This window comes from Neoarthrinium moseri, assembly GCF_022829205.1.
Source record: "Neoarthrinium moseri strain CBS 164.80 chromosome Unknown scaffold41_Wmoseri_CBS_16480, whole genome shotgun sequence".
Classification (NCBI taxonomy): domain Eukaryota; kingdom Fungi; phylum Ascomycota; class Sordariomycetes; order Amphisphaeriales; family Apiosporaceae; genus Neoarthrinium; species Neoarthrinium moseri.
Window position 1 is genome coordinate 188,508 of NW_026055155.1, and position 24,915 is coordinate 213,422.

Sequence of the window (24,915 nt, forward strand, 5' to 3'; positions counted from 1 at the left end):
GTTGACTCGCTGTCAACAACTGAAGCTGGGGATTATGTCTGCGATCCTGCTTGAAGAACTTACACGCATTCAGAACCCAGTCACGTCAAACTACCTCTCGTTCATACGCAGTCTTTTCAAGAGCACTTTCTTTATGACATACATGTGCGAATCGAAAGACACAAGGCGATGCCCGTGTTTATTGATATTGATGTTCATAATTAAGATTTAAAACAAGCCTCGCTGTCTCCTTCCTCATGCCTTGGGTATCCCTTTTCTGAAAAGCAGAACCAAAAACGCCTCAAACTATGATCGCCCTCCTCTTTAACGCCTGGTAGTGTGTGCGCGGCGCTTAGAAATGGTTGTCGTTGCCGCCAAAGCGAGTGATCTCGCTTGCTACGCTGTAGTGGCTCATGGAGCCACGTCGCATGGCCGGGTGCTGGAGGGTGGGTGGGCGCTGAATCTCGGGTGCAATCGGCGAGCCGCGACTCTCGAGAGGCATGCCCTTCTCCATGTCGTGGTGAGCAATCGGTGCGCTGATCTCGGGCTTCTTCTTGCCGAATCCGAACAGCGTGGTTCTCCTCGACTTCTCCTTGCGGACCGAACCGCTTGAGTGGCTGGAGTAGACGTCGCTCTGTGGCCAGCCTTCCTCCGGCTCGGTAGCACCGTTCTGGCGGAAGACACGAACGTTTCGGCCCAGGCGCTTGCCGAAGAACCAGGACATGAAGACGTTGACGAACCCAAAGATGAGAGCGAGGATACCGGCAGCCATGCACAGGTTCCAGAAGATGACACCCATGTTTTCTTTGCTGTTACGACTATCGCTGAGCTTCCCGAGGGTGTGGGATCCCATCATGATCATAGAGAAACCGAGCCAGGTCAGGCCTCGTCCAGGTCCAAAAGCCGGCCAGTTTCTTTCAAAGAAGGCTCCCCAGATGCCAAGCTCCGAAAGACCGAGGAAGAAGCAGACAGTGATCAGGAATGCCAGGGATATATCGCTGAAGAAGGTGTAGCCGTCGGGCATCTTGGACACAACCATGAGCACAGCAGACGAGACAGCTATTGTGGCAAGCACGATGATGTTGATGCCGCGGACAAAGTTGAGGGCGAGGAAGCCCCAGCCCTTGCTCTTGAATCCAAACATCTTGTCGTCGGTAACGGGTTGTCGTGAATTGTTTCTAGGCTTACGTCTCTGTATGTGGCTGTCAGCAATGCTGGGCCTCCCACCATGTGCCCAAGATGATCGACTCACGGATTCAACTGCCTGCAGTACGCCGAAAGATGGGCGGTGTGTATATGCTTTTTGTCTTTTTCGTTGATATTGGTGAGGATCTGGCCAGCAGGTCTGTCAAGGAACTCGCAGAAGAGAATGTGGTAAAAGCGTGGGTCAAGATCTAGAGAGTGTCGAAAAGTGGGATGAACTGGAGAAGGGCAGGGGACAGTCAGGGAAGATTTGCCTGGTCTGCTTTATAGGCCCTGAGTAGCAAAGACTGTGAGTGAGGACTAGTATTATTCACGCCCTTCAAGGACAATGAGGTCGGTGGATCAAAGCGATGGAGAATGGGTGAGCGTACCGGCGGGCGAGCCCAGATCTTTAAAGCAAAAGGGAAGGATCACCATTGTCCCATAGGGCAGAACAATGAGATAAATGAAGGGCAAGGAGAATGCGTAGGGTCCCGCCCAGAGTTCCTCTGCGGTTGTTTCGCATTGACCATATGTTTCCTCGAGCGCTGGCCAATCGATTCACGGCGTCGAGAACAATCTCGAGCCCGACGAAGCCCGACTGCCCATGTCGACTGAGCAAGGGCAGCGTCAAGCGACGAGCAGGCTAGAACGCGCGATTCTGGGGTGTTTCTGCTTCTCCATGGTATAACGGACGCGTGCCTGCAGCTCTTTTGCCATCACGGGCATGGCGTCCCTGGCCGCAACCTGACACTTAGCAGCCGGGGTTTGTGGATTTTCACGACCCAGGCAAGATCGCATGAGAGGACAGGAATAACCTTGTCCTGGCGCGAACGACTGCGTCCAATGGTTGAAGGACAAACCACACTCGGGCCAAGCCGTCGTCTCCTGGTCCCTGGAAGGATACAACAGGCGGCATTTCGAGATTCGTTGTCGTCGGTATATTGATTGGCTGTCGAATCAATAGGCGCCGTTTCAGCATCTTTAGCCAGTTGCCACTCCCCACACATCCTTCAACAGGGCGACAAAAGTCGGCCTGTCTGCTGCTACATGCCTCAGGCCGTGGTCGAGAATTCTAGCATTGGCCAGGGAAACTGGGACAACGTGCCTCCAGTGTCTGAGTATTTTTGGTTCTATCATTAAATGAGACGCGGTTGTGATCGTAAATCCATACCCCACCTACGATCAAACTAGTCTAAACATTTGCTTAGAGTTGCCAGCGGACAGAACCCTGTCGCCGATGAGCAACCCTCCCCTCCTGAGTGCAGGCTCCTTGTAAGTTCATTTAATGCGAGCCCGATGATCGTGAATGCAAATCAAAGGCCTTCTCGAACCACCAGGAAAGATGTTCAAACACCATACTGCTAGAGTCGCGCTCAGAAAACCGGTCGCATCTGCTTGGCGACTGTATCAAAGGCCCCCTGGGCATTGCTTCCTGCTAATATGGACGTCACACACGAAATGCTTTTCAGTCGCAGATATGTAGGTAATATCTAACATCCGAGGAAAGGCCAACAAGCGCGCAGCCAACAGTTACCTTCTAGCTCCAGGCTCTGAGACCGAAGCGTAACGTGAGCTGTCGGTTCCGAGCATGTTCGGTTTCCGTGTAAGTGAGAAGCAGCCATTCAGCCCCCGGGGCCGCATACTTCACCAGCCATGGATACTCGAGGAGATCTTACTGGATACATACTGTCATCGCCGAAATAAAATACAGCGCGGTAATACAATAGGCTGGCGGTTCATGAGACTCTCTTCGGAATCCTCCAAGAGACTGTGCTTATCCTAGGGCATGTAAATAGCAGCATCCTGAGCAAATTCCACCAGCGGTCTCGACCACAGCGGCCGTCCCACCTGTCCGCGTCTAAGTCGGCGGCAAATTGATTGGTCCTGGGCGCCCCGGAACCTACCTAATCCACTAAGCTTTCGCTGGGGCGGTGCTGGCACGTTCCCGAGAACCCTATGGGCCTCGTCGCCCGACGGCGGGATAATTTCTCACCAAGACCCCCTTGGAGGACTCCCCGCGACCAACCAAGCCTTCAGCCCAGCATAAATTGCGAAACAGCAGTCGCATCGCCCGCCGGCGCACCGATCCGCTTTTGCTTCCCGTAGAAGACAACATCCTCGCTCGCCTATTCCACACAAGCGCTTTCCATTCCCGGCTTCTGTTTCCTTTCCCTAATCAAAGATGGCCCGCGGCAACCAGCGCGACAAGGCGCGTGAGAAGAACCTCAAGGCTGCTGCTGCTGTGGTAAGTGGGTTGGAAATAAGCGCCTCCCCAGGAGAGGTGGACGCGCTTCCCCCCGGCAGCGTCGTCCTCTCCCTCGTGGGAAGAGGGAACTTGTTTCGCTGGCGACGCTTCGACAAAATCGGGATGGTATCGTATGCTGCTTTGGAAGAGTCAACTGACCAGACGATTACGTGACCGCAGAAATCCAAGAACACGAAGAGCGGCTCCGAGATGCAGCGCGACAAGGAGAGCGTGGCTGCCATCATGAAGGCGAAGCAGGCTGCTGGTGAGCAACGCCCCCCCTCCTCCTCCTCCGCCAAGAAAACCCCCGATATTGCCTGAAAGACTTTCGCAAGGGATCAAAGTGGGACTAACGAACGACTTGTGTTGCAGCCGATGCGAAGAAGGCAGCCGAGGCCGCGGGGAAGAAATAATACGGTCCGACACAGCCATGCCTCGCCGCTGGTGGATACGATATCACGATACATGGGGGCACGATCTTAATAGCGAAGAGCAGGGGAAGCATTGTTACTGGCGTCTAGGTAGACCTTTCTGATCACCGACTTCTCTCTCAAGAAATTTGAGCTCGGTTTCCCCCCTTGGCCCTCGTCGGCCCTGTACTGTCCGTCTCCATTCTTGCGCCCTCTTCACCTGCCCAGTGCCTTGCGGAGCTTGCTGGAGAGTAGGTGTGCCGTGGCTCCTCCCAAGCGCTGAGACTCGAGTATTCCGGAGGCATGTCCCTATGGCGGTTGCGAGTAAAAGGAGTCTTGGCTTCTTCTGGCAACCTGACATCACCTGTAGACAAGCACCGGACCGACTACGAATCGTCATGGACGTAGTGAGGAATTTACCTTTACCTGCCGGCACGGAATCACGGCGGCCATTGTAAGTATAGTAGTCTCTAATTCGAAGTAGACCTGTCACTTTCCACGTGTATGAGACAGACATTATCATGGGCGAAATCATTCCATATAACCCGCACGGAGGTCTACTCAAGAACTTGTACCAGTGAGATATCACCTTGGAATTGTCCATCCTTCGTGTTGTTGCATGTATGTACACTTCTTTCCGGTGGTGCATAGGGATACCTCTCATGCGGAACCCCTTGACTTCTCTAGATAGTAAGGAGTAAAAGAGACTGTTGGTTGGGCGAGGGCAGCTGCCACCACCATGTCTTTGCCCGGACAGACGTCTACGGCATATTTTGATTCCTGGTAGCGCAGTCGAGTGGTCTGCCGCTACTCAGGAGAAGAACCATTCGTCGTCATGAGGAGCCACTTTTCCATTTGATGGATCACCTTAGTTGACATTTAATAGTAATAGGTAGGTGAACTGGATGCTACACAGCAGAGATAAGGCGAGATTTTTGGTATTTCAGGTTGTCATTTTCATGGCCTATTAAGTCTGCGGTTCCCTCCTAGCCAACCCGAAGGAAAATATTGGGGGTTTTAAAAAAAGAAGACAAGAAAAAACAAGTTCTCATACGATCCAGTCATATATACCTCTCTCCGCTCAGGGGCACCGCCTCTCCGCGGGCGGGCGAGAGAAGGGAGTCTTCTATGCAAACCCTCCGAGGCACGCGACCTCGGAACCTCCCCCTTTTTCCCCAGATGAATAAAGTATGAAGGTCTCTTGAGTCTACAACGTGCCCGAAAAAACTAGAACACCAGGTATCTTTGCAACATCCCTCGTAATATCTCCCATGCGAACTCGCCAACCCCTCAGAATAGTGTTGGGTGTACGGAGAGGAGGTGCTTATGCCTCGACCATGCTGGCGGGGAGAGCACCAGGGATGCCGCCGAAGGCGCCGAGACCCTGGGCCTGGACAGCCGGGAAGGCACCAGCTCCGCAGGAGACGGCACACACGCACTGGCCGGCGCCGGGAGTCAAGGTGCCCATGCCCTGCTGGATGGTGCCGGCGCCTGCCGCGGGGGCGGCGGAGCTACCAGCAGCAGGAGCGGCAGCCGGGGGAGCAGGGGCAGCAGCGGTTCCATTGCCAGTGATGGCGCTGCCGGTGCCAGTACCCTTCTGGGCGATGGCCATAGCCTGGAACATGGCCTGCGTCTTCTCGGCGGTGGGGTTGATGGACAGAGTCATTCCCTTACCGCAGTGTCCAGCCTGCTTGCAGTAGAACCCTACGAGGTCTGGTCAGAAAAGACGGGCTCTTTAGAGAGTGGTGGCTCTGTAAACTTACACAATGGCTCAGTGGTCATGACTTGCATGGCGACCTGCGGGGCGGGGTTGACGGTGTTGTTGACGTTGGGCTGGAAGCCAGAGTCCATGCCTCCCGCCAGAGGATCACAGGGAGTAGCGAAGGCAGACTGCGTGGCGGTGTGGTTGTTGCTCATGAACGTGAAAACAACCATGTCACCGACAGCGGCCTTGACCTCAGCAGGGGTGAAGGCGAGACCACCTGGGCCACCGACGACAACCTGATTTGTAAGTTAGCTCAAGACCCATTTCACGAGAGTTGTGTTATTAGTTCAGGGGGCGTACCGAGTGTGTTGCTCCAGTTCCAGCTACAACACTGGTTGCACCGGCGGGGACAGTTGCGCTTCCCACAGTCGTCTGAACCGCACCAGCTGTTACGGTTTGTGTTACGGTAACCTGCTGGGCGATGGTGGTTGTGGCGGCGTTGTTACCCGGGTTGGCCCAGATGATGATGACTTGAGTCGATGCAGCCTGTACGATGGCGGGCACTGCGACGATCTGGCCATTGTTGTTGTTGTTGTTGTTCCTGTTGCCGCGGCTCTCACCCTCCCTCTGGCTGGTGTTATCCTTGCCGCCCTCTCGCTTCGCCGGGTAGACATTGTGGACGGACTTGGCCAGGGCCAGGGGCGCGATCGCCAATGCTAGAGCTGCCGAGAACTTCATGATGGGCTGGTATTTCAAGTATTAAGGTGAAAGATTGACCGTTGTAGTATAGCCGGGTCGTAAGATCTTCTCCTCCTTCTCTCTTCTGGTATAGTCGTTTGCCTGAAAGACCGTAATGAACTGGCTCGATGAGAAACTTGCAATAAGGGCGAGTGCCTGCTCGTGATGGAATGGAATGAACGAGTACTGGAGATAGAAGAGAAAAGAGCGAACAAACACACACGCGGATAGCACGTCTGAAGAATAAGAGACGAAAGAAACAACCTACCGTCGGGGGGCCTCGAGGGGGCTTTCTATCGCTTATATCGAGCATTGAAGATCGATGCCGAGCGTCACAGCCATGGTCCTCACATCCTGGGCCAGGAGCCGGTCTCGAAACAGGAACAAAATGTCTGGGCAGGGCCAAGGGTTCTCAGCTCGGTGTTGTCACCGTTCCGTAGAGGCAGCATGCAGCACGCCGCGGTACGCGCAACATGGCTTTGCCATCGCGGGTCAGCGGTACCCCCAAAAATGAGATGGAATGGCAAGCCGGCATGGGATGGATGTGCGGCTCTGGGAGCTAGGCGTGGTTGGATCAGGGGGTGGATGTGACAGAGCTGTCTCGGGTCGTGTTTTGACCCCTCGCTAAATTCGACCTGTGCGGTCATAGCACATACACACTCTCTCTCACACCCGCAAGACCCGGCGAACTCAGAGCTCGTCCCGTCGCGAAGAATCCAGAGGCAAAAATCCTTCAAGAAGTTGAGATCTCGTGGTTATTTCGTGCAGATGGAACTGATGAGAGAAAGTCCGTCTCTGCTGGCGTGTATCGGCGGGATCTTCACCGTTGGGACTATTCGACGTTGCAAGCGAGTAGCGCGGACCCTGGCACCTTCGATGGGGTACGCCAATTAGCTGCCGTTGCATTAAGCTTAAGCATGCCTTGGGCGCTAGCCCCAGTCTGACGCAGGTGGGGACCCGGACCAAGATCTATCCAGCTCTCCCAGAACGTCTTCAGCCCCAACCCATGGATAAGTCGGCATTCTACCACTTGGTCAAAGCCGGGGGGCGGAGGGCGCTGGGCAGAAGGGCTGCAGCTCCCTTCCGCACTACCGTCAGCATCAGGCCATGTTTCGCTGCTCATGCACTGAAGAAACAAACCCAGGATCCTGTGAGCAGGGGTTCTTGTCGCCTCTTGGCATCAGAATTGCGGAGGACGTCCCAATTCTCTCTACGCCATCTCATGTTCCCCAAGTATTTGGCTGTCTCGTCTCATCCACTCCGCCACACTGCTTTGTGCCTGTACGGGACCAACTCTGTTGCAGACAAGCTCTTGTCTAGTCGTTTAAGAATGCAGTTAGTCCTTGCTGGCATGGGTCCCAAGCCAGATGAACCCATGCCAAGTCAGAGCTGCCTTCCATTCCGTGGGCATGGGCTCCAGCTTTGCTGTGGATTCCCTTGGGTGATACTGTTGTTTTCGACGACTCCACACACAATGGCATCCAAGGTTCAACTTAAGCTTGTATCATTATTGCTACAGCACGTGAAGCAACTGGGAGGCCTCTTGGGTTGGCATGTCACCTGAGACCAGAGTCAATTCCAAATGCCTATAGAGCAACTGTTGTGAGCCATGCTTGGTACCAGCTGCCAAGTGCCGCTGTGTGTTTCCCCAATTTTTGACGGCCCAAAGGACGAGCACAGACACTGTTGATTTCTTAGAAAGCTCTTGCTTCGGAGCTGCAGAGCTTAACACATATAGACAGATAGACAGCTGTCAGTATTGGGTCCTTAGGCGCTAGGAACGAAATCGGATTAATTGCTCTGGGATGCTGCTGGGGAGTTCACCGTTGCGACCAACGTCCCATAGAATTATCAGACGAATACTACGCTTCCAATAGGGTTGAGGCCCGTTGTGGCGTAATCGATGGTCTATAGTACTTCTGATTAGTCCCAAGAGCTGCTCCCAAGCTCTGTGATACATGGGTTGTTGCAACCCAGACCATTAGGCGTTGGGTGCAGCGCCAGTTTGGAACACGAGCTGTTACAGATTTCGGCATCTTCGCAGATCCGACCACCAAAGACGCCACCTCGGCGCTGTCCCTCAAAGGGGATCGGTTGGCATGCTTCATGAAAGTCATTGGTCGAACTCTATTGCTGTTGTGCCTGTTGGCCCTCGTAGTAACCCGTGTAGTACCCTGCATAGTACCAAGACATCAAGAGCTTCTTGAGGCTCTCATCACGCACTAACCCCTGGTCAGCCGGGATCCCACATGGTCACGAGCCCCCATGCTGTTTCCTCCTGCAATTTACATAGGGCCAGAGCATCTGAATGGAACGTACCTGAACCGAGCAAAGGTGCTGGGATCCCGGCGGGTATCTGCGCTGACGAGTGGCTCCGCAAACCGTCCGGGTTTCCACCCTCGTCAATCCCGTCCTGGCGTTTGGTGAGCGACTTGCGGAATGTTTAGGCCAAGCTTTCTGATCTCCTAAGATCAGCAAGGGATATTCAACTTACCATTTCGGACTCAGCTTCGTCCTGCTTGGCGGGGGCGGTTGGGTGTTCCTCGTTCTTGGCATCCGAACCATGGCCAGCCCTGTGGTGATCCCTGGTGTAAGCATCTGTGGTTCCCGAGAAAGGCGGTTCAGGCGGATGAATAGAGTGTCACTGACTTGTTCTGCTGAAGAATATCGTCAACGTTCCCGCCCTTGGAATGTATGCTGTGGTATTTCTAACGATGGTGTTAGCGCGGCAAGATATCGATCGGGGGCGGGCCACCAAGTCACTGCTGACCTTATATTCCTCCAACGCGTCGTTCCAAGAGTTTACCAAGGAGCTATCGTCCCAGATCTCTTCATGAGTAAGATTCTCTTGCTTGGTTGCCATCTTGAATCGGTTTCGTGTTGCTGAAGCTTGAGCACGACCTCAGGACTTGTAATAGCTACAGGCAGCTGTTTGCAAGTCGCTGAAACACAAGATCAAAAAGAAGCTTGGCAGGGCGGGGGGACTGGAAGACGAAGGGTCATACAACGGCGCTTGGTAGAAGGAAATGTGCCCAGTAAGACTTGGACAGTTCGTGAACAGTCAACGGAGCGCCGCAAGTGTTGTAAGTGAGACTATTCCAGGTCGATGGGTGCGCGGCGTCCACTGGGGTCCAAGTTGAATAGGTTCGGAGCCTAGTTAGCGCGCAGCACCAATCAACTGCGAACCTCCTGTGGTATATTGGGTACCTCTGATGCACTGCACCCAGCTAATCCGGAGCAATGAGCACCAAGTCATGGAATATTTAAGCAGACATAGGGTTATGGTCGCAGTAAGTGTAGCACAAGTAGAACAAACATGAGTTTGAACTCTGGCCTGCGCTTGTAGACAGAATCCAATGCAGGTTCACTGAGCCAGACCCTGTGGAACTGGCTGTGATAGTGGGGCAGATACACCGAGGGCGGTGAATATTTTCCCTGCACTCGGCGGCAGAATTTTTTATTTCCCCCAAAAGTCTAGAAGCGATAAGCGACAAGCATTGCACGAGTTAGCAGAACGGAGGTTTGGAATTGGACTTCACAAAACACGCAAAATGGCTCCTGAATTACGGACAAGGAAGGCTTCGGGTATGTGTTCCATCTCCTGCTCCGAATCAATGTCAATGGCTAACACATCCTCAGCCTCTACCCAGAAGCCCACGGCCAAACCCAAGGAAACCGGAGCAGCCAAGCGCAAAGCCGCCGATGAAGCCAGCCCGATAGCTCCCAAGAAGACCAAGTCCGTGAAGCCTGAAGTGGTCTCCAAGAAGACCTCCAAGAAGTCCAAGCCAGTCCCCGAAGTAATTGAGACTGCGCCGGCGGCCGCATCGGACGACGAGCACGCCTTCTCTGACGAAGATGAGGACCAAGCTCTAGCGCTTGCAGGCGTTTCCGACAGCGAGGACGACGAGGCAGAGGTCAAAGACGGCGCCGCTTTCAAGGAGGGCCAGGACGTCGGAAAGGCACCCACGCCATCGAAGGAGGTTGAGAAGGCCGCAAAGGACGGCAAGGGCAGCAAGGACGGTTCGGCTGTCGTGTACATCGGCCGCATTCCCCACGGATTCTACGAACACGAGATGAAGTCATACTTCTCCCAGTTTGGTGACATTACGAGGCTTCGGTAGGTTAATCCTGTCGAATATGATGCGGCTTGGATGGGCCATGCTAATCAGCCATAGCCTCTCGCGCAACAAGAGGACAGGCGCCAGCAAGCACTTTGCTTTCGTCGAGTTCTCAGACGAGAGCACAGCCGAGATCGTCTCGAAGACGATGAACAACGTAGGTCGCCGCCTGCCCACCCTGTTTCCTTTGTAGTACGAGTCACCCAGACCAGGACGGATGCAGAGTCATGCTCCGTTCACGCTCATGGGGGGAGTTGTGCATACTATTGAGTAGGGATGAAGGACAACCTGCTGACGTGATGCAGTATCTTCTGTTCGGCCACCTGCTTAAGTGTAGGCTCGTACCAAAGGCTCAAGTCCACGAGAGTCTATTCAAGGGTGCCAACAAGAGATATAAGGCCATCCCCCACAATAAGATTGCCGGTAAGCAGTACCCTGTGGGCAACTTTGGGTGTATATCCCGGCCTACCACACCTCGCTGTGCACTTAAAGAGTCCCAAACTACCCAACTACATTGAAGGTCAAGAGGGCTGACACGTTCTGCAGGCTACAACCTCAAGAAGCCGCTGTCAGAGGACAAGTGGGCAGCAAAGATCGAGAAGGAGAACGAGAAGCGGGCCAAGAAAGCCGAGAAGTTGAAGGCGTTGGGCTACGAGTTCGAGGCGCCAGAGCTGGCGACAGCAATTGCACCCAAGGAAGTCGAGGCTCTGGAGGGAGAGGAGAAAGATGCGCCTAAAGCCATCGAAGCAGCGCCCGAGGCCTCGGAGCCAGAAGAGGATTTGGCAGTGAAGAAGCCGGCAAAGGCCAGCAAACAGGACGGGGCCAAGGCAGCGAAGAAGGCCAAAAAGCCCAAGAAGGCGAAGGCGTGAGCAGCATCGTGTCATCTCTGTATCTCTTAGAAACTTCATAATTTTCGGTACATGACATTGATGATTGGGCGCACGGAGTCTTGTCCATTCATTCGTTTGTTCATAAATGATTGCATGGTGCGTTCATCCCGCAGTATAAATATTTTTAACACCTGTATCGATAGCAGGCATGTTTGCGCATAGCGAACCCATCGCACCCATGGACAAAAAGTCGGGCAGCGGCAGGATTATAAAAGGCAATGATCAGTCTACTTCAGCCAGTTTGTATGAATCAGCCAGAGGAGTGCACGTGGTTGTGCGTGGCAGCTTCGAAGAATTTTTGCCAGCGAAGGGGAAATATGTGAAGAAGAAAGGGAAGAAAATTTAGAACAGAATCCGATTTCGCGATGCTCTGTAGGCGAGGCACCGGGACATCCACACAGCAGGCTCGGCCTATCATATGATCCGCAACAGTGACTAAGTCTGGTACCTAAGTAGGCTGGTAGGTACCGCAGTTCCAAGGGCACTTATTTTAGCCTGGCCTAGGCGGTGGTCGTACAGCATGGATGTAAGTGCAACGTTGGTAAACTCCCAAACTCCCCGTTCAGATGCTGCTCTTCAGTCTCGACATTAGGTGCTTGGACCTATGGGGATCGGCGGATCGTCGAAATCACATGAGGGAGATGGCATGACACTGGTCATCGGTTATGGAACATCTTTGGACAAAACTTCCTGTGAGCTAGGCTGCTTGTCACTGGCCTCGGCTCGCCACGAAGTAGTACACCGTGGTGGTACGAAGACGACCTCAGCATACAGCGGGGGGTCTGGCTCGCTGATAGGCCCGTTAGCGCAGCCCACCCACTGGAGGCGTTGCAACGCCAGCTCGCCCAGCGCCCAGCGCCAGCTGCACGGTACCCGTACCTCGACTCGCTAACGTGGGAATCCGTATTCCGCAGTAGAGGCTTACGTGTGGCTTTCCCGGGGGGTTGTGCACTGGTTGACGTTGACAGAATCACCGCAACGACACTCGCTCGCTCCTCTCTGGTGTTGCCGACTGGAGGTCTCGTCCCGACCCAATGCCGCTGATACAACCATTGACGCTTGACACTCGACGATAATGACGCCCCAGGACTCCGGTCAGCAGAACAACGCTGGTCAGTGCAAGGCCCCCAGCCCAGTAGACTGCAAAACCACAAATCCCAGAAGCTGACCCTGTCGCCCGTCCCTGTAGCCTCCAAGAAGAAGAACAATAAGAAGAAGAAGAGTGCGAACAAGCCAAAGCCCGCCGAAGATGAGCCCAAGAGCGTAGATACCACCCAGAATGGCGACGACGACGATGGGGATCAGTCGGACAGCCCCGACTCGCCCACAGTGGTAAGAACCTCCCCGGATGCATATACGACACGCCGGGGCTAGACTCTGGTACTTTTGGGGACACGGACCTGACAGTGACGCAGAATGCGCCCTCGAATGGCCATGCTGCACCACCAACAGCCAACGGGCACCCTGCCGAGAACGCAACCAAGACAGCCTCCTCTCCCGCAAAAGAGGGCCCCAGGCCAGCCTCCTCGGACAGCCCAGACACGAGCGCAAGGTTAGAGGCCATGTCGCAGGAGCGGGAAGCCCTCCGCGCCGAGGTCGAGCAGCTTCGCAAGCAGCTAGAGACGATACAAGGGACGCACAGCAATGAGACGTCGCAACTGAGGTCCGACCTCGAGAAGAGCGAGGAGGCGAGGGAGCAGGCCGAGGGGCAGTACGAGACCCTCAAGGGCCGAGTCGAGAAGATCAAGGAAACGCTGCAGAGCCGGTTGGCACGGGATAGGGAAGAACTAGAGGAGGCCAACAAGCGCGTCGAGGAGCTCGAGTCCCAGAACGAAGAGCTGCAAGGCGGCACCCAACGCTACCAAGACGAGATCGATGGGTTGAAGACGGAGCTACAGGATGCCACGCGCGAACTATCCAGTCTCAGGAGTCGGAGCAACCTCACACAGCACAACTCCCTCAAGGAGAAGGAGGACATGCAACGGCAGCTCCAGCACCTAAGAGAGGAGGCGGAGGCTGCCAAGGACGCCATGGGCGACTGGGAGGTCCTGGCCATGGAGGAGCGGTCCGTTCGTGAAACACTGGCCGAGAAGACAGCGGCGCTCGAGGAGCAAGTATCGTCCTTGAGGGACAGCTACGAGCGGGCCGCGTCGGAACGAGACACGCAGTCCCAGGCCGTGGACAGCCTGCAACGCGCGCTGCAGGAGATCCAGGACGCGCGGAAGAAGGAGCTGCGCGAGATGGTAGAGGCCTCGGAGGAGCAGCTCCAGGCCCTGAAGAAGCTCGTCAAGGACGCCGACACCCGGGCTTCCGAGGCCGAGACGCTGAAGGACTCGCTGCAGAAGGAGCTGGAGCGGACGACGCCCTTCGAGAAGGAGGTCAAGGAGAAGAACCTCCTGATCGGTAAGCTGCGGCACGAGGCTATTGTCCTCAACGATCATCTCACCAAGGCGCTGCGGTACTTGAAAAAGACCAAACCCGAGGACAGTATTGACCGGTAAGTTATCGTCCCCTTCTCACGTTCCTTGTCAATGGACTATGTCTGCATCGATACTGACCGGGAGCCCCGACAGGCAAATCGTCACCAACCACTTCCTGCAGTTCCTGGCACTGGACCGGTCGGACCCCAAGAAGTTCCAGATCCTGCAGGTCATCGCGGGCCTGCTCAACTGGACCGAGGAGCAGCGCGAGCAGGCCGGGCTGGCGCGCCCCGGCACCTCGAGCAACAGCCTGCGCCTGCCCACGTCGCCCTTCCACCGCACCCCGAGCACGCCCTCGCTCACCACCGAGTTCTTCGCCGACACGGCCCCCGCCTCGGCCACCAAGGAGTCCCTCGCCGACCTGTGGGCCGGCTTCCTCGAGCGCAGCGCCGAGGAGGGCAAGGACGCCGCCTCCCGCAAGGGCAGCGTCTCCAGCATCGCCACGCGGCCCGACACGCGGGGCGGTTCGGGCCCGGGTCAGGGCCCGTAGTTGACATTTCTCTGCCGATGCACTCACGCCGTGCGGGGAAAGGAGAAGAAGAGGTCGAGCGGTGCAGTGATTCTCTTTGTATGTATTGTGTACCAGACCACCGGCACCATGCCGTGTCAGCCAAGAGGGAGAGGGAAAGGGGCTCACGCAAGAAGCCGAGAGCGCCAAAGCGCTCCCTCCTACGCTCCGTGAGACAGGACAGGGGGGAAGGCGAAAGGCGAAAGGCAAAGAAAGGAAAAAGACGACGAACTGCATAGTTACGAAGCACCATCATCATATCATCAATACCTACCTAGACCTTCTTCTGCGCTAGGCACTATTAAATTTTTTTTTCTTCCGAGTTCCGAACGGGCGGGAATCCCTGAGAAAGAGAAAAGAAATATCCAAGATTATACCGTATGCACCTGTGGCATTTTCTCCGTCTCCTTGCTGTGTATGGATATGTCTATCTGCCTTGTGGCCCCTGAACGACAACGGCACCCCATCCTCGCCAACGTAAGCCATCCATCGTCCCCAGTGCAGACGCCGTGCGTGGGTGGACTCTTGATCATGCTACTTCTCCTTTTCTCCGTCCTTTGTCGTATCACCGTCTTGGTAGGTGTGGTTCGATGCGTGTTTATGTGTCTTCAGCGTGTGGTGCCCGAAGAGAGATGCGAGGACACCGCAGACGACAGGCATTAGGATGTCGTCTTGGAATTTCACCAAGCGGAGGGAAATGCGCTGTTCAGGATGGTGAGATGGGTATATGCGCTACAGAAACCTTGACCAAGCAGCAGGCCAGGTGCCGGGAGAGTAGAGCCTCCCGATGCCCGTGTTCGTATAGGGCAGCTTCGTGACAGCTATACAATTGAAGACAAGAGTGGTCGTACCATGTGTACAGTTTTTAAGTTGTTGTTTTTTTCAGTATCCCCAGCTGGCCGGCCCCGTTCCAAGATGCTTCTTTGTTATATACAGTACAGATATTGGTACATATTCCTCTCTGCAGACGTCTATCCCACCGGTTCCCCTCCCGTTTTACCCCTGTTCTAACTTTCGCCCCTACGACGAAGGTGGCGGGGGAGCATCCGTCGTCTCTATCGTTGCCGACGTCGGTGGTACCGCAGCCGCAGGCGCATCGTCGCTGAGGCCGGCGGCGTTGAGGGTCCTCTCGCGGTTGCGGGCAATGACCTTGCCGATCTCCTCGAGCATGTCGACCGACAGCCTGGGCTTGCCCTTCTTCTTCTTGCGGTCGCGCTCGGCGCGGTGGAAGTCCTGCAGCGGGGTGCGCATCGAGTCCATGAGGCGGGCGCGGTCCTTGTCGGCCTGGACGGCGGCCTCGCGGGCGGCGATGTAGTCGGGCTCGTGGCGGGTGCGGAAGCGCGAGTACTTGTTGCGCAGCTCGTCGATGACGTCCTCGGGCATGGGCGGGCGCAGCAGCGTCGGCACAAAGGTGCGCTCCTCGACGTCGATGCGCAGCGTGTCGACCTTGTGGTCCGTCGCCTCCTTGGCGGGCTTGGACGGCCACGGGATGGTGACGTTGAGCCCCGGCACCAGGCGCGACCACCGCACCTGGCCCGAGATCCGGTCGTGGAAGAAGCCCGAGTGCCTCAGCTGGTTGATGATGACGTCCTTGGTCTCGCCCGTGTTGGGGTCGCGGATCGGGTGGACGAGGCGGACGGCCGAGATGGGGATGGGCAGCTCGATGGCGATGCCCGGTGGCTTATCCTTGCCGACGAACTGGACCGGCATTCTGATATTGGACTGGAGAGCGGCGTCAGTAAGGGTTCATCATAAAGTACGACAGGAAGAGCACTCGAGAACTCGAGAGTGATGTGTAAACATATATACATATGGATATACACTCATATATGTATATATTATATCTGGCTTACCTTGTTCAGCCCACCCACGATGACCTCCATGGTCTGCTTCTGGACATCGGTGATCTTGCCGATCCTGCCCTTGTCGGGCCCCTCGAGGAGCACGACGCGGTCGCCGACGGTGATGTTGAGGTTCGTGGCGCCGCCCAGCCAGGCGCACCGGGCCTCCTTCTGGTGGTCTCGCAGCGAGGCGGCGATCTGGTAACGGGCCTCGGAGATGGCGCCGTGGGTAGGGCCGTACTGGCCGATGTTTGCGTTGGGGGCGTTGGGACCCAGGTGCCAGTCGTCGCGGATGGCCTGCTTGGCGCGGCCAAAGTCCTGGGCCAGCTCGCTGCGCTGGTACTTGACCTCGTCGACCTCGGCGAAGCGGTTCTTGTTGAAGGCCTGCCTGTCCCGGGCCGTCTTGCGCTTGGCGGCGACGCGCTCGGCCGTGGCCACGCGCTTGAGGATCTTCTGCATCGTGACGGAGCGGAGGTGACGCAGAGACCGGGCCCGTCGGGATGTGCGTGGGTGCGAGGTTGAGGAGAGGGCGTCGTTGGCGGAGGGGGCTCAATGGCTCATCGTACGGGGTCTCTGTCTCTGTCTCTCTCCCTCGTGCGAGCTTGCTCTCCTGGGACTATCCACCCAAAATTTTGGGAGCTCGGCCACGGGCCAGGGTGGACGGCGCCGCACCGGATCTGGTCGCATGTCGGAAAATCTATGCACCGCTATTGGCTGCCGCACTGGAACCTGCAGCAGCCAAACGGCGCTCCTGACTGGCCAGCACAGAGACAGTGCTACTGTACAGTAACTTGGGAGCTGGTTGTCCACGTCGATCGCCTGCGATGATGAGGAGTCAAAGGTGTCAATTCTTTACATGATGTCCACAAGAGCAATGTCCAGGTTTCTGTGATGCTTCCCTTGATGGTGCAAGCTGCGTGCTGGTTGCTCAAGACCAACCCGCGTAGGACTGCAGTGCAGTGCCGCCAGCTCACCTCGTACTTTCTAGAAACTGCACAACATAATTCTAGGTATGTAGTCGCTGCTACCTGTGATCATCAACTTCATCAGTCTTCTGGTGCTGGTTCCAAAATAAACGAGTATCATAACATCCAAAGGCATGTAATATGGCACATCGGGCCTCATACACAGTCACTATTTCAACGGGAGGTATGAAAGTCAAGAGAATTGTCGAGGCCTGGGTATGGTTGTGATGTGCACCCAGCCCATTCTTCTCGGCCGGCTCTGGGGTTTCCGGCATTGCCGCTGCACCCTGCCCGTGTGTGCTATCACGCAATCGGAATAAAGCCCGTTTGATGGCGTGTATTTGAGTTCGCCGAGTTGCTCATGCCGCGTGTTGAATCTCATCGCAGATCGCAGGTTCATTCGACAGGCGGTTGTCCGACTGACCTCCAGCTGGCGGCTTTGCTCGTTAACTTCCATCGAATTAGAGCCATAACATCATACCCTATACGAATATCTCTAATAAACCCCAGCATCCTCTAATTAGTCTGCTTACCCCTCCAAATAATCTATGAAGTCCTTCTTAAGTGCTATCCAGCTAGGTAGCTACTGTCTTGTTTCACAGATATTCACTTGGCAGCAGGGGGTCACGGTCCTGGCCGAATGCCATAGGACTCTGGACCAGGAAGTTCCTTGGTTGTCGATGCTTCATAATTCCGCCGAGGCAGAGGAGCTGTCGGGCTTTCCGCTTAGCTGCTGGCTGTCAAGTGGCACGCCTTGCCTGCTAAGTCTCTAGACTTGTTTCAGAGCATGCTACTTGCAAATCCCCAGAAGGCTTCGCGGCATTGCGTGTTGTGCCCAATTCTCAAAAGTCCAATAATCTGATATCAGAGAAATGGGGAGGTTGTTAGCAAAGCAGGGGGAGGCCCTAGTTACTTGCGGAGTACCGAGTGTGGAAAGTTAGGTATGCAGATACATGGGCTTGTCTGAGCGAGCTGCAAGCTGCAGGTCGCCAACTTCGGCCGTGACCGGGTTATCGAGACCCTGCAGGTTCGTTCGCCAGTGGGCTCGGCGGGTTGACACGAAGCCAGGTACGTTGCAGTGGCTCAACCGTCAAGCTCCGCCTCCACAAGGTCGGTCTTGATATTAGACTTGTGGGTCGTCTGAAATACAGTGGACTGCCGTGAGAGACAAAGGACCAGAGGAAGATGACGGGATGACCTGATTCCTCCCCACGGCCCAGCGCGCGCCAACGGCTGTGCCACCTCTGCTCAGCTGGGCCATGCCGCGATCAGCATGAGGCTCAGGCGCACCCTGGGGCTCGGCAAGAAGTGAGTAGAAATGTGTTTGGCGAAACAAGTGTTGCAGCGGCGGTTGTCAAAGAGTGATCAATCGTGTAGTTATACCAGTGGGGAATACTTTTGTCTGTGTGTTTTCCCGTGTGCGAGCAAGTTGGTCTAATCGATCTTTCCCTTGTGGATTTGCAGCATGTACAGTACTAGACAGGTAGCCTGCAGAGAGAGGGTCTTGCTACCTGGGGTGTCCAGCCCGGCGGCCATCCCGTCAAGTCAGTGGCATCCACCATGCACAGCACCGTCGTGCTGAGGCTCGGGTTCGGGTGTCGACTGCTCCTCATGCAGCCCGGATCAATGGGCACGTGAAAGACATGTAAACTCTATACCCGCCCGTGCTCTCTGGGATTTGGCATCATGTGAATTGGAATGTCGTCCTGGCTTGGCTCCGGAGCCTCTGAAACGGCCCGGAAATGAAAATAGACATGTTCTAGGGTCGTAGGCCTACCCGTCGACAATCAGAAGGGACTGGCTCTAAAGTGCTAGTTCGCATTATTCGGGTTGCTCCATTGGTGGTGACCAGCAGCCAAAGGGCTGCGAGCTGGGACCCAAAGACCCAGGTCACTGGCAGAGAAAAGAAGCCAGGCCCCGTGTGGGTTCGGGCCATGAGTTGGGTGCTCTATTATGGTGCAGGATTGTCATGTTGAGCAGTCTCATGGAAATGGGAAACCCGGCAACGGTGAAGACATCGCTGCGTATCAATCAATATTAAACCAGTCACTATTGACAGGTGACGGTGGATGATATCACCGTAAGACGCGTGTCCGCGGTGGATCGGTCAAGATCCCGGGCGATTGGGGCAACCGGCCGACTGGCAACCTGGAATATGGGGGTTTGTCCAACCAGATGGGCACTGTGTCAGGCGGCCAGCAGTCAAGGGAAGTTGATGGCCTCAGGCTGTGTATTTAGTGTTCCGGGTCATGGTGACTGGTTGCCTCTCAGAAGGCGGCGACGGCAGTGCAGCATAGTGGAGTGTGCAGTGCAGCGCAGCGCAGAGCACTTGCATGGGTAGGTGGACGACAGTGGAGGACGGGCTAGGACAGACCAACCGGCAACGGATCCCTGGAAGGTTCGTAGGACTTTTGGGTGGGATTGTATTGATTGATTGATTGATTGATCGGTCGTTGATGAAAAGAGACGAATCGCTCTCCACCCAGTGTTTAAAGTTGGCTTGAGGAATTCGGCATGTCTTGGCCTTGTCTGCAAGCTGGCTGGTCTTGGTCTGCAGATGCTGTAGCTAGTTGCAGACAGTTCGGGATGGCCTTCTGGCTTTGTCCGCTCAGGCAAGCAAGTCGAGCCGTGAGCGGAACAGCAGATGACGATGGGCGGGTGGTTGCCGTATAGCCAGCAGCAGTCAGGTGTAGGACCTAACTAGTAACAGACCAGGCATGGGATGGATGGATGGATGGATGGATGTGAACGTGGAATGACTGCAATCGTTGCAGGACAGCAGCAGACCGCCAACCAGAGTGTGCACCTCGCTGCCTAGATGGTCGCCCACGTCGACTCTCTCTACGCGTCATCTATAGAGTACAGACGGAACGATCAGTGGAAAATTGTAGCAGTAGTTGCTGTTGTTATGTAGGTTGGCTGTTGGTGATGATGGTTTTAGTTTACCATTACCGGAACCCCCTCGCCTCTGTCTGTTGGTCAGGTACCGTAGCAACAGCGTTTGGCGCCGTCGGGCCATCAGCCCATGCGGGCCAAGGACGATGGGTGCCTCAAAGTGCTCCCCAAATATCTGGTCCGCTAAACCCCGAGAGGCACGCTAAAGGGGGGGGGCAAACCCCCTACCAACGCCCACCTGGTACCCGTTGGTCCAGCAATACAGTGCGGTTCGGTCAGTCCAGCGCCTGCTCCCTGCCTCCAGGTCCCTACCGTCCAGTGCAGAGCCCGCCGCTGCCCAGGCGGTGCTGGCTGCCCGGGTCGTTGGAGGGTGCCCGTACGGGAACCGTTAGTGCTGCTTGCTGCGGCCTCTCACGCGCGCTGTCCACTCTCCCTCTCTCCCTCGCTCTCTCTCTCTCTCTCGTCCTGGGTTTCTTTGTGCCTTTTAAGTTGGCTGGGCCGGTCCCCCGTCTCCCGTCCCCCCGTCCCCCGTCCTAGTTCGCAGTCCCAGTCCTCAGTTCCCAGTCCAACCAGCGGACCAGTTCCCAGTCGGCCCAGTCCTACTGGACTAGTCCGTCCACCCACCCAGGCCGCCCATCCATTCACACCCCCCAAATTCCCAGTCCCAGTCGACCGGCTTGCAGAAGCACAGAGCACTGACCTGGGACTGCCTGAGGTGCCCTGCTGGCTGACTGCTGGCCGGCTGGTTCTTCTTCTCCTTCTGCTGGCTGGCTGGCTGGCTGGCTGGCTGGCTCCCACCCGCCCTCCCCCCCCCCAATCCCAGTCCCCAAAGCCCAGTCCCAGTCTGTCTCTCTCCTTGTCGTCAATTAAGCTGCAGCTTCTCGACCTTGACCCGACCTTCCTCTTCTCACACTACTCCTACTCTTCATTTCCCCCATCTCAACAACCACAACCCAACGACCACAAGCCTCTACATCCCATCGGCGACCGACGAACACTTGCAGTTCATCGTCGACTTCTCTTCTGGCCCTTTCAGCCTCGCTGCAGCACCCCGACGCCCGCCTCAACACCCCCCTTAATCGCACATTTCCATCATGGCTGAGATCCGCCGCAAGTTGGTCATCGTCGGTGACGGTGCCTGTGGTAAAACCTGTTTGTTGATGTACGTCGCCCGAGCCCGAACCCCATCCCCATCCATCCCGCCTGCAAATCGTCGCCGTGCGATGCTGACCCATCCGACAGCGTCTTCTCCAAGGGCACTTTCCCCGAGGTAAGATCCATACATGTGTAGATAGCCTGTGCCTCGCTCGCTCGCTATCGGCCCCCTGCAATCCTGCCTATCTCTCTACCTCCTACCTCTGCCTGTCTGTCTGTCTGCCTGCCAGCCTGCTGTGCGCTCTGCTCCTCCGCCCGCCAAGCAACCCAGCACTCGCGTCATATCGAGACCGAACGGCGCTTCATCGTCACCGCCGGCCCTCGACGCCGTCTATATTTAACTCACCTCCCAACCGCCCAACCGCACAGCCTCATTCTCGTCGGTGCCACCCGTTCTAACCAACCGAACCAACAGGTCTACGTCCCCACCGTCTTCGAGAACTACGTCGCCGATGTCGAGGTCGATGGCAAGCACGTTGAGCTGGCCCTATGGGATACCGCTGGTCAGGAGGATTACGACCGTCTCCGCCCTCTGTCCTACCCCGACTCCCACGTTATCCTGATCTGCTTCGCCGTCGACTCCCCCGACTCGCTCGACAACGTCCAGGAGAAGGTTAGTTCCGCTCTCCTCGCGGCCCCAGGACGATAAGCCCGCTCTTTGCTGACATGATGTCCCCGAATAGTGGATCTCCGAGGTTCTGCACTTCTGCCAGGGCCTGCCCATCATCCTGGTCGGCTGCAAGAAGGATCTCCGATACGACAACAAGACCATTGAGGAGCTCCGCAAGACGAGCCAGAAGCCCGTCTCGCCCGAGGAGGTAAGTCCTACAGAGCCTCCCTTCGCGCTGCAGCCCAATACTGATGCTACCCCAGGGTGAGGAAGTCCGCAAGAAGATCGGTGCCTACAAGTACCTCGAGTGCTCCGCCAAGACGAACGAGGGTGTGCGCGAGGTGTTCGAGCACGCTACGCGCGCCGCTCTTCTGTCCCGCAGCCGCCCCGGCCGTGGCCACAAGGGCAAGTGCATGATCCTATAGACGGTCACGCAACCCCATAAACGACAAGCGACCCCGGCATGCCGTTGTAATATATCGTCATCCTTCCCAGTTCACTCACGGGCTCTTTCGTGCTTTGGTTCTCGGGTGATAACGGTGTCTCTTATGATGGCCTGGCCACATTGACGGGGAGCAAGGAGTTGTGCATCATGGTCATGGCTATTGACAAGGCTGGAGTTTGATTCGTCTGCGCTACTAAATCTCGGTAACCCCACTGCTGCCGGCGTGCTGCTTTGGATGGCTTGGCAGAAGAAACATTTCCTCGTCCCTTTTTTATTTTCCCCTTCTCTAATTACCCCGGGGGGGAAGGGCCGAGGCTTGGTAAACAATCAAGGGAAGAGGGGGGGCATTGCGGTTACGACTACACTACTACCACCCCGATGGGGGCTGGGAAGGGGACGGAGGAGCAGTAGAGCGGCTGTCTGGCGGAGGGAACCCGGGTGACAATGTTGTAGGGGAGGCATGATATTCTTGGTGAGCTGGGGCGGTGGATGTCTATGTTTGCGATGCGTATTTTGTGTGTGTGTGTCAAGACTGGCGAGCCAAGGCAAATGCTCAAGAATACGGTTATATCATAAATCTTTCTCCTTTTCAATCGTCTTTCATCTCTCCCCCTGTCTCTCTTACTTTGTTGTTTGACACGAATTACCCCCTGTGTTACTAGACCATATGGGCAAGAATTGACCGCTTAACGTTGCCCTTCCCTCGGCCTGTCTCGGTTCGTGTCATTATGCTGATCAAAGCGCGAGGCCCCTACATGTTCCTCGAGTCGGCCTTTCACCAAGCGAAGGTGACCGAAGAGTCCAATACTGATGTGTTCCACCAGTAGACGAGCTACCGTTGATATTAAAGGCCGGCCACCTCTGTTGCCAAGGCCGTCACACCAGCACCTCTACATAGATGCAGAACTAAGGAGTTGTCGTAGAGACAAGGCATGAGCGATAAGTAGGCAGTCACAGTTCGCCAGTCACGTCCACTATCGTCCCGATGCCCCCCGTCTTCCCTTCCTTGCAGGTACCCCTTTCACGATACACGATGCACCATGGAACTGAGCGCCAGTACCTCCTTGACTCGATATAGAAACGAATGTAATTGTCTGCCTCATTTGGTATCTCTCGCTACACGCCGGTTTCACCCATGCTACCCATCCCGTCCCATCACAACTAAACCAACACCACAATTCCCATCAAATGCTCCACACCCTTGCCCCTTTCACGCCTCGACCGTAATATGCTCCCCTGTGCCGATGCTAAACCTTCCCTTGCGAAGAAAACAAAAAAAGAGACAAAATCAGACAACTGCTGTAGACATGAAAGCCAAGGAGATCATCACCGCCCCCTGAGAATCCCAAACACCACCTCCATATATACCTGGCGCTTCCAACCAGAGTTTGCTGCGACGCCTCGCCTCAATATGCAAGGTTGCGGATAGCTAGTTAAGGCGAGCGTGGGCGGAAGGACAAGGTCATGTACGTAGGTAGGCAGGCAGGCAGGCAGGCAGGCAGGCAGGCAGAGCTAACCCATGGAGGGCATCTACTGGGGGCAGGTCTGCACGTATCGAAGAAAATCCACCGTCAGTACAGGGTATCCCATCTATGTGTGTGCGTCGCGAGGTAGCGCAGGAGGAAGAGGAAAACGAAAACGGAAAGCGAAGACTCACGGCACCGCACGAGCCGCACGACTTGGTCGAGCCGCTGAACGAGGCTCCGCACTTGGGGCAGGCGCTGTTGTGCATTTTGGCTGGTTGGGTTGGGTTGGGGTGGTTCGTTGGTATAGCTATATACTCTCTGTCAGTCTCGGGGACGTAGGGTGCGGGTGCGTCTTTCGGCCATAGGGGAAAAGAGGGAACGGGCAGAAAGTGGTGCTGGTGCTGTATATTGTCGTGTATGTCGAGGGACAACTTGCGGTCGGCTTGTTGTATAAGCGACCCTGCGCTGGGTCGACGAGGGGCAGAGCACCACAGGACGTGTGTGCTTTATAGGTGTACCGGTGATGTTGGAGCAGGAGGAGGCAAAGGGACCGCAGACTTCGAACTTACATGGTAAACAGGGATGGTCTCTTGGTGAGAGAGGCTCAGGAACAAAACGCGAGGTTTATCAAGATGAGGGGTTGGATAGAGAGAAAGAAAAAAGGGTCCTCCCAGTTACGGGATCGCGCAGGACCACCCCGGCGACTTTATACAGATAGGCTCGCTGAGGAGATATAATCAATCATGGGACCACCTTCGCACGTTTCCCCCCTCCCCCCTCTGTATACCAACCTACCAAAGGGCTTTCTTTGCATGCCCGCTTACAACCGCAGCCACCAGCGGGAACAGCCAGAGGAGGGGAGCGGGGTCCTTTTTCTGGGGCGGGTTCTGCGCGGGCGAGTGACAAACCCGTTTGCCATTTGTGCAGTTTATGTGTGACATCTACGGGCTTATTCTACAATAGGCGTGCGTATGTACGAAATACTTACGCCCGGGATGTACGGCGCAGTGTTAGACCACACACCCAGACGCGCTCGCCCTCGATCTATCTTATCATGCGAGCACCACCGCCCACCACCCTCGTAGCGACCCCCAAGGAGCGGGCAAATCGTGAACCTACCGTGATGCTAGGCAGTTGAGCTACCGGGTACTCCACTCCGCGCAACTCCCACGCCTCCGCGTCTCCATCTGGTCTTTTCAGTTGTTTGGGAAATGTCCGGAATCAGCATGATGTTGATAGGCTGGCTAGGCCGAGACGAAGGGGGGGGGGATTAGGTTTTC

The 24,915-nt window shown here is 55.9% G+C and overlaps 7 protein-coding genes across 7 annotated transcripts; 3 read left to right on the forward strand and 4 right to left on the reverse strand.

Moving 5' to 3' along the window:
* Nucleotides 1-331: 331 nt before the first annotated feature.
* Nucleotides 332-1,123, reverse strand: JN550_009228 (uncharacterized protein; the record flags this gene model as incomplete). Its single annotated transcript, XM_049321277.1, has 1 exon — nucleotides 332-1,123. One exon carries the CDS (start codon nucleotides 1,121-1,123, stop codon nucleotides 332-334), a length of 792 nt encoding a protein of 263 aa, XP_049168804.1.
* Nucleotides 1,124-5,143: 4,020 nt separating this feature from the next.
* On the reverse strand, nucleotides 5,144-6,262 carry JN550_009229 (uncharacterized protein; the record flags this gene model as incomplete). Its single annotated transcript, XM_049321278.1, has 3 exons — nucleotides 5,144-5,523; nucleotides 5,583-5,820; nucleotides 5,885-6,262. 3 exons carry the CDS (start codon nucleotides 6,260-6,262, stop codon nucleotides 5,144-5,146), a joined length of 996 nt encoding a protein of 331 aa, XP_049168805.1.
* Nucleotides 6,263-8,389: 2,127 nt separating this feature from the next.
* Nucleotides 8,390-9,125, reverse strand: JN550_009230 (uncharacterized protein; the record flags this gene model as incomplete). The annotated part of the gene is made up of 5 exons (XM_049321279.1): nucleotides 8,390-8,484; nucleotides 8,582-8,693; nucleotides 8,757-8,835; nucleotides 8,912-8,970; nucleotides 9,033-9,125. 5 exons carry the CDS (start codon nucleotides 9,123-9,125, stop codon nucleotides 8,390-8,392), a joined length of 438 nt encoding a protein of 145 aa, XP_049168806.1.
* Nucleotides 9,126-9,813: 688 nt separating this feature from the next.
* Nucleotides 9,814-11,249, forward strand: JN550_009231 (uncharacterized protein; the record flags this gene model as incomplete). Its single annotated transcript, XM_049321280.1, has 5 exons — nucleotides 9,814-9,847; nucleotides 9,902-10,379; nucleotides 10,438-10,537; nucleotides 10,686-10,803; nucleotides 10,927-11,249. The coding sequence occupies 5 exons, from the start codon at nucleotides 9,814-9,816 to the stop codon at nucleotides 11,247-11,249; spliced, it is 1,053 nt and encodes a 350-aa protein (XP_049168807.1).
* A 1,096-nt stretch (nucleotides 11,250-12,345) lies between these two features.
* JN550_009232 (uncharacterized protein) lies at nucleotides 12,346-14,240 on the forward strand (the record flags this gene model as incomplete). The annotated part of the gene is made up of 4 exons (XM_049321282.1): nucleotides 12,346-12,382; nucleotides 12,460-12,602; nucleotides 12,686-13,767; nucleotides 13,844-14,240. 4 exons carry the CDS (start codon nucleotides 12,346-12,348, stop codon nucleotides 14,238-14,240), a joined length of 1,659 nt encoding a protein of 552 aa, XP_049168808.1.
* A 1,038-nt stretch (nucleotides 14,241-15,278) lies between these two features.
* Nucleotides 15,279-16,558, reverse strand: JN550_009233 (uncharacterized protein; the record flags this gene model as incomplete). Its single annotated transcript, XM_049321283.1, has 2 exons — nucleotides 15,279-15,980; nucleotides 16,112-16,558. 2 exons carry the CDS (start codon nucleotides 16,556-16,558, stop codon nucleotides 15,279-15,281), a joined length of 1,149 nt encoding a protein of 382 aa, XP_049168809.1.
* Nucleotides 16,559-21,053: 4,495 nt separating this feature from the next.
* On the forward strand, nucleotides 21,054-22,149 carry JN550_009234 (uncharacterized protein; the record flags this gene model as incomplete). The annotated part of the gene is made up of 5 exons (XM_049321284.1): nucleotides 21,054-21,121; nucleotides 21,202-21,229; nucleotides 21,530-21,727; nucleotides 21,798-21,932; nucleotides 21,988-22,149. 5 exons carry the CDS (start codon nucleotides 21,054-21,056, stop codon nucleotides 22,147-22,149), a joined length of 591 nt encoding a protein of 196 aa, XP_049168810.1.
* Nucleotides 22,150-24,915: the final 2,766 nt, after the last annotated feature.